At 32.2% G+C, this 13,184-nt stretch overlaps 4 protein-coding genes and 4 pseudogenes across 8 annotated transcripts, besides 2 other annotated features; 6 read left to right on the top strand and 2 right to left on the bottom strand.

The window, feature by feature from the left end:
- Nucleotides 1–6,827: part of a mobile genetic element that runs on past the window's edge.
- Nucleotides 17–971, top strand: TVAGG3_0554590 (annotated as a pseudogene). The gene has a single exon. A coding segment is annotated over exon 1 (955 nt).
- On the top strand, nt 1,005–2,113 carry TVAGG3_0554580 (annotated as a pseudogene). The gene has a single exon. A coding segment is annotated over exon 1 (1,109 nt).
- TVAGG3_0554570 (uncharacterized protein) lies at nt 2,376–2,636 on the bottom strand (the record flags this gene model as incomplete). The annotated part of the gene is made up of 1 exon (XM_051238270.1): nt 2,376–2,636. One exon carries the CDS (start codon nt 2,634–2,636, stop codon nt 2,376–2,378), a length of 261 nt encoding a protein of 86 aa, XP_051096094.1.
- On the top strand, nt 2,980–6,235 carry TVAGG3_0554560 (annotated as a pseudogene). The gene has a single exon. A coding segment is annotated over exon 1 (3,256 nt).
- TVAGG3_0554550 lies at nt 6,388–6,827 on the top strand (annotated as a pseudogene). Its single transcript has one exon. A coding segment is annotated over exon 1 (440 nt).
- A 2,167-nt stretch (nt 6,828–8,994) lies between these two features.
- Nucleotides 8,995–10,739: a mobile genetic element.
- On the bottom strand, nt 9,090–9,548 carry TVAGG3_0554530 (uncharacterized protein; the record flags this gene model as incomplete). Its single annotated transcript, XM_051238269.1, has 1 exon — nt 9,090–9,548. The coding sequence occupies one exon, from the start codon at nt 9,546–9,548 to the stop codon at nt 9,090–9,092; it is 459 nt and encodes a 152-aa protein (XP_051096093.1).
- TVAGG3_0554520 (uncharacterized protein) lies at nt 9,599–9,832 on the top strand (the record flags this gene model as incomplete). The annotated part of the gene is made up of 1 exon (XM_051238268.1): nt 9,599–9,832. The coding sequence occupies one exon, from the start codon at nt 9,599–9,601 to the stop codon at nt 9,830–9,832; it is 234 nt and encodes a 77-aa protein (XP_051096092.1).
- Nucleotides 10,740–12,326: 1,587 nt separating the features above from the next.
- Nucleotides 12,327–13,167, top strand: TVAGG3_0554500 (DNA binding; the record flags this gene model as incomplete). The annotated part of the gene is made up of 1 exon (XM_001289415.1): nt 12,327–13,167. A coding segment is annotated over one exon (841 nt), but the record flags the coding sequence as incomplete, so codon positions are not given.
- Nucleotides 13,168–13,184: the final 17 nt, after the last annotated feature.

Below are 13,184 nucleotides of genomic sequence, written 5' to 3'. Positions count from 1 at the left end.
TTCAAATTTAACGATTATGGATGTTGATATCAATAAATCATACAATGATGAACTTAAAGAAACAGTTAGAAAAGATATTTTATCAAAACTTTCGGATAAAGATGTTATCGTTAAAACCGCTTCAGGAGGTCTTCACATTTATTGTAACACTAATTTCTTCTATTCAGTTTCGAACAGAATGATTAAATGCTATTCCTGCAATGATTATGATATTGACATAATGACTTCTATGGATGATTCAAATCGTTCTTTAGTAGTTATGGCTGATTCAAGAGTTCGCAAGAATGCAACAGAACCAATCAATACATACTCATTCATTCGTGGAAGTTATGATTCAACATTAACAGAACAGTGAATGATATATTAAATGATTTGAATATTAAGGTAAGAGTTGAACAAAGAATGAAGAAATAAAGACTATCATGAATGAAAACAAAGATGTAAACATTGACGATAAACTTGCCCAGAGCATAGTTGATGGCATCAGTGATTTTGAAGTACATAATGACGGTGGAAACATGAATTTAGAAAAAGAAGTTACATTATTCACACTGTTTCAAGCAATTAATTCGTTACCTAATCATTTAATTAATGAAGCATACGATAACGTTTATAACTTCTGCAATTTAACTGAAAATGCAAAAAGTAATTTTGAAAAAGCACGTAGTAGATATGCACATTTAATGACTTCTCCATTTGTTTTAGTGAAGATTCTAAAACTATATCAAAAGGAATATTATGATGAATACGTTTTACCTTTATTACGTAAGCCAAAAATAACATTTGATATCAAACTTGATGACTCGTTTTTGATAACAGATATTAGACGCAAGGCTGAAAATCATCAGTATAAAAACAGTTCTGAAGTAATTGAGGATTTATCACGTGTAATCCGTTTTGTAGATTGTGGAAATAAATATTTCATTCAAAAGGACTATAATATCCACGACAAAATGAATCAAATATCATTCGTTCTTCAATCAAACATGAAAGAGTCACTTAAAATGATTAAATTATTTAAAGAAGAAGGTAAAACAATAACAGCATGGGACGTACTATTAAATCAATTGTCTTCATTAACCGTTAAGGGTGTTTGCTTTAAATCTGATTCTCCAGATGTTTTCTCAACGTTTCAAGGTTATAAATACAACGTTCTCGAAAAACCAGATTACTCAAAAATTGAGATGTTTATGAATTTCATTAAAGAAGCCATTTGTGATAATAACGATGAAGTGTATAAATACCTTCTCGGCTGGATTGCATCAATGATTCAACATCCTGGAATCAAGAATGAAACAGCAATTATTTTGAAAGGACTTCAGGGAACAGGTAAAAACAGATTTACAGACATTATTTCTGAACTTCTCGCCGGTTATTCATGTAAAAACATTACCGAAATAAGTGAGCTAACGGGTAATTTCAATTCAGTAGTTGAAAATAAAATGTTTCTTGTACTTAATGAACTTAAGAATGTAGGTGAAGACAGACTCGCAAATTTCAACGCTTTGAAATCAATTATTACGGATAATGAGATTAGAATTAATGAAAAGAATCAACCCAGAAGAACTGCCCAGAACGTTGCAAACTTCATTTTGGTAACTAATAACGTCTACCCTGTCAAAATTGAAGTTGGAGACAGAAGATACGTAGTTTTAAGAGTTAATGGTAAATTCAAGGGTCAATTTGATTACTTTAAGAATTTAATGGATTCATGCACTAAGGAATTTTATGATAATTTACTGACGTATTTTATGCAATATGACCTTTCATCATTTAATGTACGAATCATACCGATGACTGAAGCCAAACAAGATTTAATAGAATTATCAACAAATCCTTTAGATGAATGGATAAATACACATTATGATGAATTGTGTGCAGGTATGACGTGTAAAAATGCTCTATTCTGCAAACCATCAGACATGAAAGACAAAAACTTTCAAATGAGCATTAAGGATAAATGTGAAGGAAACAGAGAAGAATAGATGGTAAACAAACATGGTGTTATGTTTTGAAAGAAGAAATGAAAGGATTATATAAACAGGTTGAACCAAACGATAATGAGGATTCATTTACTGACGATGATGAAATACCTGTAAATGAAGCTTTATAAAGTATGATTGAATTTATTTTTGCATTAATCCTGCTGTGATGTCAAAATGTCATGTTGTCATCATTTTTAAGAGAAGTTAATTAACCAGGTGACACATGGTGACGTGGTGACACCTTCAGTTATTCAAAAATAATTTATAAATGCCTTCCTCCTTTCGTCCTGCTGTCTAAATGTCATGTTGTCATCATTTTAAGAGAAGTTAATTAACCAGGTGACACATGGTGACGTGGTGACACCTTCAGTTATTCAAAAATAAATTTTCTTATAAAGCTTCAGGGTCTATTTCCTCAATTACTTCACTTCCTTCTTCATCATATTCAATCGTTGCTTCCTCAATTACTGGTAGGAGCTTATTGATTATATCTTTATTCGTTATTGTCTTCAGAGATGAAGGATAATATTTCACAACTACTTCACCTGGAAGGCTCTTTGAGTCCATCTCGGCGCCTTGCGCCTTCTTGAATTCTTTCTGCTGCGATAAATCTAAAACAATGCTGAAAAATTCAACGTTAGAGTTCTTCATAATCGTATAATGTGTATCTTTGATATTTACAAATATTCCTTTCTGTTTAAGTAATACTGCTATTTCATGTGGTGTGTAACGTTTTCTGTCAATAATGATAGCGTATGGTTTAACGAACTGACCGTATTTAGATTCTTTCACAGACTTTTTATTGAATATAACGTTCACGTTTTTTCCATTTATGAATTCACCCTTAACAGCAGTAGCGAGAGCATTGTATGAATAGAACTTGTACTCAGACATTATTTTATTAAAATTAAAAATATAAATTATTTAAAAAAATTAAGTTTATTTTTAAATTATATTTTTTACGGAAAATATTTTTTTTTATTTTCCATAAAAGATGTATAAAAAGCTATCTAGATTAGACCATGAAGAAATTAAGAAGTTATTGAAGAATGCTGACATTGAAGTTAGCAAAAGATATGCGACTAACAAATCTTCATTAGCTAAATACCTCAATGATTACAGAGGTGTAGTTACTTACGAGAAAATTAATGATTACATTAATAACAAAACATTTCCTTTAAATGATGTTCAGGTTAATTTATATCATAAACAATCAGTACCGAAGGAAGTAAGAAAAGAAATGTATGATATGATGAATGTTGATGTAGGAAGGACAAGGACAGCAGTACCGAAGGAAGTTAGGCAGGAAATGCACGATATAACTAATGTGGATGTAGGTGAAACGAGAAAGAAGAAAAGCGATGAAGAAAAGAAAAATATAGCTGTAAAGTATGCAAAAGCAATTGCACAATTACGCAAAGCAAACGAAGTAATTAAATCTATAGATGATAAAGCTCTTGATGGTGAGAAATGGTTAAAGAAGGATGAAAATAATAAACGCAAAAATGTTAAAGCAGGAAATAGAATCATAGATTTTAACATTAAAGAACTCAATGAAGAAAACAGAAATTACCTACATGAACGTTTCGGTAAAATGTTTATTAGGCTTCTGCAGAAGATAAAAGTAAATTCGCAGCAAAAATGGATGATTTGTTATAAACTTGATGGTAAATTTACTAATTCAACATTGAACATCGAGAACATCGGAGCTTTACTTCATCAGTTAAAGCAAGAAAACTTTATAACAGAGATTGAAGCAAACGCAGCTGGAATAATTGAAAAACATTATGATTTCTTTATGACAAATATTAAGAACCTCGAAGAAATTAAAATGTATGATTTAACTGAATATGAAGGATTAACGATGAGCGATATTAAGAAAGGTAAGCCACAGAAGAGAGAAAAAAGAGATGAAAGCAAATTATCAAAAGACCAGAAAGAAATTTTAGAGGCGTTAAAGCAAACAGGAAACCAAAAACTAATTGATACTTTCTGGAGGGATAATGGTGAAAAGAGAACAAATAAAAAGAGAAGTGGTGAGTTTTGGAAATATCTTTGCAGATTACCTATAAATCTTGAACGTTATCAAATTTTCAATGAACTTAACAAAAGAACTGCAAAATTGATGACAGAAGATAACTGCTTCGTTTATGCTTGCATTCAGGCTGGAGTTGATGAGCAGACGGTAGACCACATGCGTGAAGTCATTAGAGTTAGAGATTTTCCACAAAGTAAGATTCAGGAAATTTCTAACGCAACAGGCATAGCATTTAATGTTACCATTGGTTATTTCGATAATTCAAAAGATAATAAGACAGTTCATTATACACCATCAAAGCCGCAAAGCGGCGAGACCGAAGGTCACACAGAAATAAAGAAAACAATCGATTTATTACTCGTTGAAGACCATTACATGTTAAATGAAAGATTACCTATGACAACATATTTTATCATAAATTATAACGAAATTCTCAAATCATTAGGCGGCTGGAATATAGAACGTCAAATGAAAATATATAAGAAAAGGGAAAATAGATTTGTTATTGATTCTACGCGAACAACTCCTTTATGGAATATTTTGAAAACATTAAGAGAGTGCAATTACTTTGAACCGTTATCTTATGGTGAACTTTTCAGTTATACAACAGATTTATATAAACAAAAACTTGCACCGTTTAAAGATTTAAATTATACCCCGAACTACTGTGTTCAGTTAAAGAAAAAGTCTGAAAGTAAAGATAGTGATAAATCAAAACAAAAATTCATTCCTGAACACATTTTCTTCGCTGACTTTGAATGTAGCACTGATGGAGTTCATAAAGCCTTTAACATTTGTTATGATAGTGAAGATGGAAAGATTAGCGAAAGCATTTGGGGTCAAAATTGTGCAACAAAATTTTTAGAAAGAATTCCTGATAAAAGTTTAATATATTTTCATAACCTCAGTTATGATATCAATTTCATTTTAAGACATTTAACAGAAATTAGCGGAACACCAATTATTAAGGGTTCTAGAACAATGCAGATAACGGGAATATATAAAGGTAAAGCAATCATTATTAAAGATTCATACACTGTTATAAATAAGAAGCTTAAACTATTTCCTGAAATGTTTCATTTGCAGTGTGGTGAAAAGGAAGTATTTCCGTATCAATATTATTCAAGCTCTTTATTAGTTAATGATAACAAAACTGGCGTAATTTCTGAAGCGTGTAAGTTTGTAAAAGATATTGAAACGTTCATGAAAAACATAGATTTAATCGAAAACTGCAGAATAGATGAAAACCATTTCGATTTAGAAAAATATAGCTCATTTTATTGCAAACAGGACGTAAGGATTTTAAGAGAAGGTTTTGTTAAGTTCAGAAATGATATATTGAAAGAGTTTGATTTAAACGTTTATGATTACGTTAGCATTTGTTCAATCGCTAACAAACTTTTCGAAAACAGAGTATATTTCCCGAATGGAAATTTATATGACCTTTCAAATAAACCAAGAGAATTTATTTCACGCTGTATTCAAGGTGGAAATGTATGTAGCTGTCAGATAACATGAAACAAAAGAGCGAAAAGAAACTCATTGCTGACTTCGATGCTGTTTCATTATATCCATCGCTATCGCGAGACTTTATACTTTAGAAGGAATTCCAAAGGTTATGAAGAAAGAAATGTTAAACAGTGAATATTTGTTAAAACATTTATTCGATGATGACCAGGGCGAGCCTGAAGGTGAGAAATTCATTTCGGATTCTTTGTTTTAATAAAAATAACCGAGATTAAGATTAAAAGGCACTTTCCATTAATAACAGTAGATCCAGAATTAAACCCGGAGCTAAAGGTTCCAAGAAGTTCTAACACATGCTGTTTAATGTATGTGGACCACATAGCTTTGCAGGATTTAATAAAATATCAGGGCATCAGCTGCGAAGTATTACAGGGTTACTACTACGATGAAAAAAGAGATTTTAGAATAAGAGATGAAGTAAGAAATATTTGAATTGAGATTAAAGTATAAGAAGGAAGAAAATCCGCTACAAGAAAATATTAAATTAATTTTGAACAGTATTTATGGAAAAACTATTTTGTCCCCGATAGAGTCGAAAATTAAAATCATTGATGATAAAGATGCTGTTAGGTATGCCATCAGAAATTATAACCATATCATTAAATTTGAAGGTTTAGATGGTTCGGATAAAACTATTTTCAAACTAACTAAAAGCATTTGCAGACACTTTAACTTTTGCCCTTAGGTGTTAATATCTTATCTATGTCGAAACGTATCATGAATGAAGTATTTTGCACGATTGAAGACTTAGGATTAAAAGCATTTTATCAGGATACAGATTCGATGCACATTTACAATGAAGACATACCAAAACTCGCTGCAGAGTTTAAGAAGAGATATGGTCGCGAACTTATTGGAAAGAATTTAGGTCAGTTCCATTCGACTTTGCAGAAATCACAAAAGATAAACAAAGTTTAGCTTACAAGTCGATATTTTGTGGAAAGAAGACTTACATTGACTTACTCACTAATGATTTAAATGAAGTTGCATTTCACTGCAGAATGAAAGGCGTAAAACAAGATGTTATAGCTTTAACAGCAAATGAAATGTTTCCTGAAGCAGTTAAATGCGTTTATGATGAAGATAAAGGATTAATGATTCCTCAGGGAAAATATGATAAAGATAGTGAGTTTTCAGTTATGAAATTATATGAAGCCCTTCACGATGGTCAGGAAATCGCATTTGATTTATGCAAATCAACAGCACCCTGTTTTGAAGAGAAGTTTAACTTTTCAATAACGACTAAAAATACTTTCATAAGGAAATTAAAGTTCTGAAGTCATATGATATAATATATTTTTATCGTTCAAGACAAAAATAAACTTTTCATATTAAATTATGTAAGCGTTTGAATTTACTATACGTAATGCATGTTCTTTTTCCATTAACATCATAAACGTTAACATATAATGAACCATTTATGTTTTCATTAATGTATAGTTCTTTATACTGACGACCGTTATAATAATAAAACAAATCTGCATGATGTCGTAAAATAAATCCTCAAATTCATGATTTCCATAATGTGAAACAGTAATTGAATTTTCACTGATTTCATCAACGAAATTATATTCTACTCCATTTGCTTTACTTCTATTTCTATTATTTGTAGAACTTGAACACCAAATGTAGATTATCAATCTTATTATTATTTCTAACTTTATCGTAATGGTCAACTTCCCCAAAACTATCAGGATTATCAATCCACTGAATAGCTATTAATCTATGCTTAAGATATTTTTTACCGTTAAGGGTTAATCTTATATATCCATTCTTTTCTTCATACTCACTGACAGTCTTTCCGTTTTCTTTCTTCTTATTTGATACGGATATTTTGTGTTAATTTCGTAATCTTCATCAGCAACTAATGTTTCCCAGTTATTATTTTCCATCGTTTTATAAAATAAAAAAATCAGAAAATTAAAAATTAACTACATTTATTTTTTTACTCTTCACCTCCATCAGCAGCTAAATTATAATCATCAATTCTAACAGCAGGAATGCCAGCTGGTCTGACTTGAATAGCGAAACAAGCATTTCTAAGAAATCCTAATAAAGGTTTGACAGTGTATTTTTCGCTTATATTTGTATCATCAGCTTTAACACCTAATTTATATGTAATTGGTGCCGTTGATGTTTGACCCTGTTGAAATGTGAAATCAGTTTCCGTAGGGAATCCACAGAGGAAATGAGTGTTATCGTATGATTCATATAAATGTTTAACGCTTCCATCATCAATTAACGACCTCATCACATCTTCATTAAATCCTATCATATCGTTATTTGTATTGCATGCATTAGCAACCATTTCATAGAACACGGACCATAAGAGCTTCTGGTTCAGCTGGCATACTTCCATAAGCCCATTGATAATTGAAGGGTTTCAAATTGAGGATTTTCGAAATTCACGATATAATTATCATTCTTCCTAAATAAAGCCCAAATGCTTTTAACGTTAATTGGTGTATAAGCTGCTGTGAAAGTTGCTGATGGTGAACCTTTACTGAACGAACCGTCCATAGGAATCCAGTCCATTACTTTAATTGGAAAACATAAAGCTTGTGATGTATAATGATCGACTAATTCAGTGTAAATATTTGGATCGAGTGAAAATGCTTTAGGATGAATGAAGCAATCAATGAATTCAGCTGATTTCTTCGTTAATCTTTGTTCAACTGTTGAAACAGTAATTTCACCATTTGATTTGAAACTGCTGTTATCATATTGAATGGTTCATTCCATGGAACAAATTTATTAGTTGGTGGGTCATAATTATCTTTTACCTGACTGATTAAAGAAGGATTATGAGCTAAAATATCTTCTACCGGCAGTGCTGTTACCTGGAATGCATCGCTACTAAATTTAACCTTTAACTGAATGTTGCCTGCAAAAGCAGGAATAAATCTAATAACTTCTAGAATAAGGAATTTACGACATGGAATCTTTATTTTAATGTCAAAATTAATTTCAGCTCCTGCACTAAAGGTCCTGAGATAATTTGACCTGTTCGAACTGTTCCAGAACGTTTCCATACATCTTTATGTCTCGTTTTTGAGAAAACATCAACTTTCTTTATTTGTTCTGTAGTCTGTGAATTAGAAATGATATATGCTTCTTCTCTTGCGTTATCCTGACTATAAATAACTCTTCCATTTGCTAATAACTGATATGCTTCAATGGTGTAAATTGATTCATCAAAAACGCCAAAGAAACCTGGAGAATTAGTATTTGGAATTGATGAGCCAGTAATAGCATTATCCAGGATATATTTACTTTTATAGGTAGTTGTAAGGAATGTGTTATAAAGGTCTAGCATATTTTCACCTGGCGGAGATAAATTGAATGTGACCCAGTTATGATCCTTTGCGCTTCCTGGTTGTGATGGAATTTTTGCATCGATATATCTTCTATTAGTATCACCAATATTAATTGCATTATCGATTACTCAAAATATGAACGAATTTGATGGATATGTTCAGCTGGTGTAAATTCGTTAAGCTGTTCGTTTTGCATGTTTTATGTTAGATAAAAATATTTATTTAGTTTAATATTCTAACTCTTCTTCTTAGTTGAGGAATTTGTTTCTTTTGTTCAATAATTTCATGTTTTACGTTTTTCACAAACTCTTCATTAATTTTGGTTTCCTGCTCTTTTACTGGTGGGTCTGGATTTTTTGATTCCGTTTGCTTTTCAATGAAATTTACAAATTTAGCTATTAATTCTTGATTCGTTATCGAAAGTACATCGGGTTTAGGTTCTGGTTTAGATTCCGTTTCCTTTATCGTGGGCTTTGTCCTGACAACCTCACTGTCTTCCGCTTTTGTTTCAAGTTTAGGTTTTATATCTATTTTATCAGTTTCCGAATTCGTTAATGGAACTCGTCTTTTTCTTACATAAATTTTTCCATCTTTACTTGTTGATACATAATATAATGGATGCTGAATTCCTCTTGCATCATTTAATATAATCGATTGTCTCTCAGATTTTGATAGGCTCATATTTAATTCAAATAAAATTTTTAAATTTTGAATTTTTTATCGGTAATCAAATGAGTCAGGGATTAGATATTGAAGCCATCAAAAAAGAAATTCGTGAGCAGATATTAACAGAACTAAAGACACCTAAAGCCGAAGAAAAACCAGTAAAACCAAAAAGGAAATTAAGTGAAAAGCAGTTAGCCGCATTAGCTGCAGGAAGAGAGAAGAACCCGAGAATGAAAGCAAAAAGAGAACGTGAGGCTAAAGAAAAAGCTGAAAAGGAAAAGGCTGAAGACGCTCATTGAGCCTCATGAGGGTCGAAGACCCTTTTCCATTGAGAAGAAAGAATAAATGATATATTTTTGTTTGTAATAAATGTATAGACAAGTACCTTTAACAGTTGCTTTCAGTTCTGAAAACGAAAATGCCAAAATAAATGGAAATAGAATTACATTTAAATTACCTATTGAGTGGGCTGTGAATATAAATGAAAAATATATTGGTTTATCAAATATGTATATAACGCGAGGATTTAGAAAGGTTGAATTTGAGCTTGAAGTTGTTGTTATAAACGATACACAAGAATTTAAGCAAACTATTCACATATATAAATATTTCAAAGATGATACAACATTATATGAATGCATGAATGATTTTAATGAAATTTTCGAAAAGAAATTTAACAAAAACGCTTTAGGATTAAATGTGTATCTTGATAAATTAGGTGAAGAAGGAATTCATCCGCAGATTATAGACTTTCATTATGAATTTATTGAACAAATAGATGATTCACATACATGCACATTTGTTATATACTCGCCGTTTAATGAAGTAGCAGAAAAGAGACAAAGTGATTTTAGGATAGGTTTTAAAATTTCTCAGTATAATGAAGACTTCATGAATGTATTTAATTATAAACCCGGAGAAGAACGAACAGTGTTATCACCAATAATAACATATAATGTATGGGACAGAAAACAAGTCATCTTATATTCAAATATCGCTAAAGGGGTTGAAAATGAATTTATCGGTCATACTAGAGCATCACCATTAACAAATATTAAATATTATAAGTTATCAGGAAATAATAGAGAGTTTTGGATTGATATGTATTCTACACACGATCATAAATGCCCCGTTGTGTTACCCGAAGACGGAAAGGATGTTTTCTTCCTTGAGGCTCAGTTACTGAATTCAACTATCGCAACTTTATAAGAAAATTCACAAGGTTAGAAATGAGGTTAGATATCGGGTTAGATCTACCCTAAAATTAATTTTATCATTTATGAAAAATTTAGTATATACAGAAATTAAAAAATTTTTGAGTTAATTTATTTTTAAGTTTATTTTTTTACTCTGGGTGTTAAAATCTATGATAAAAAAATAAATAAAAAATTTTAACGTTTATTTTTAAGTTTATTTTTAAAAAATTATTTTTTTATTTTGTAAATGTCAAAAATTTTAACGTTAATTTTTAAGTTTATTTTTAAAAAATTATTTTTTTATTTTGTGAAGTGTCAAAAAATTTACATGTCAAACGATTTTTGTAAATTCTAGTAATTTGGGGTCCGAGGGGCGTAGACCCTTGGTACTGAATTACTAGATACTAACTACCCCTTTACTTATATTTTTTTAAAAAAAAACTAAAAACGATATATTCCTCTCATATCGTTTTTGAAAATTGGTACCTAACAAACCTCGAACTCATGGCCCAACAAAAAAAATGGATGAAGAACCAGATATACCCAATCTGGAATCCATTCCGCAACACATTGCAGAGAAACTCCTGCAACTAGGCAAACTTGTTCCAAGGCAAAAGTTAAATGCAGCAAATTTGTCAGACACTCAAGTATCTCTCCTAATGAGCCTCATTGAAGACAGCTTGGATCCAGCTAACAAAGGTCTCATAGAAATTCTCGCCAAGAGTACAAACGTTTGTCCTGCCACCTTATATAATTACCGTAAAAAATACGAACTTGACCCAGAATTTAACCCAAAGACGGCTGCATCTTTGATCAATCGTGCTATCAGTGATCACGGTGAAGAATTGTTAGCCAATTACATCATCAAAGAATTCATCGAAAAAAAATTCTTCTTTAACACCCAAATGTGCAGAGTGCTTGTCAAGATGTTCATAAAGGCTTACCCTAACGAGATTCTCAGAAACGATTTTGTTGTTTCTGACCATTACCTTTCAAATTTCCGAGAGAGATGCGACCTGACCACTCGTGAAGCACATTGGCATCGTCGGCCAAAAGACATCGAAGAGATGAAGACTCGTATCGAAAGCTTTAAACAGACCAAAGCTCAACTTATGGAACTCTTCAAGGATGAATTGTGGAGAATCTGCAACGCAGATGAATCCTTTTACGGATGTGGAATCGCTCATGGACTGACATATGCAATAAAAGGCTCGGAAGGTGTTGACGTCCACATGAATCATAACGAGAAGAAAGGAATCACTATTATTGCCACAATCCAGGCAGACGGCAGTAAACTTCCACTCACATTTGTCTGCAAGGGTCTCACAGATGCATGCCATAAGCAGATTTACGACAACAGAGTCTTTTCCAATGAGTTGATTTTGCATTCCGAAACAGGTTGGGCCACAAAGGAGGTATTTCAAGAATATCTCAGATGGCTTAGAAAGTATTACAACGATCGTTATCGCGAGAATCCAAGTTACATTCAAAATGATAGAATCTACTTGTTTCTTGATACATATTCTAGCCACAGAAATGCAGAAACAAAGAAGCTTGCCAACCTCTTGACATGCATGTCTTTGGCGCCTTAAAGAATATGGCAACGAGAACATGGTGGACTTACTATTCTATCGACACTTCCCTCGAGTGCACGCTGAAGTTGGCAGTGTATATTTTAATACGTTGCTGGAATGCGCTGACTCCTGAGCTCATTGAGACTGCATTCAGTATGCACATCAAAGATCTTGAAGAAAATGAAAGCATCCAACCATGTATCTCTGACGAAGAGGCCTCAGACTTCATTGAACGGATTGACGAAGTGAAGGCTCAATTCACAGTAGGCGAGCTTCTTGGCCAAAACGCAGAAGAGGAAGACGCCCCTGATTTTGACCTCCTTCAAGAGTTCAGTGAGATCAATGAACGACGCCATAGGAGACAGGAAAATACCCAGATTGAAGAAATAGTTTCAGATGATGAAGACTGGGATGGAAGTGATGATGAAGAAGATCTTGAAGGATTCACTCCAGAAGAAGAAAGAGAAATCCTTGAATATGATCTAGATCCATCAGAAATTGAAAGCGCAGTAGAACCTGAACCAAATTATAATCCTCCTTCTCCAGCTGAAGTGTTTTCGCCTCTTCCAATAGTTGATGTCCATTTTGAACCCACAGATCAATTGATACACTGCCTTGCATCAAGAAGCGGAGCATCTTTTATGGACTCTGTGGAATATGCTCCGCGATTTGATGTTTTGTTAACCAATCAGCTTCATTACTCAGAAATATTTAACGAGATCAGACGTCACAATCATTATGCCACAGAGAGGGTAAATTCACAAATCATCAGGCTCGATGATTCTCGAAGCGCCTTAAATGCCGCCATGCAATTGTTCTTGACTATCATTATCCTTGAAAATATTCGAATCGAAGAAGATAATGGTGCAAGAGCTTTAGAA

The sequence above is a fragment of the Trichomonas vaginalis genome, chromosome II (assembly GCF_026262505.1).
Source record: "Trichomonas vaginalis G3 chromosome II, whole genome shotgun sequence".
NCBI lineage: Eukaryota > Parabasalia > Trichomonadida > Trichomonadidae > Trichomonas > Trichomonas vaginalis.
This window is presented reverse-complemented; position numbering and strand designations above follow the sequence as displayed.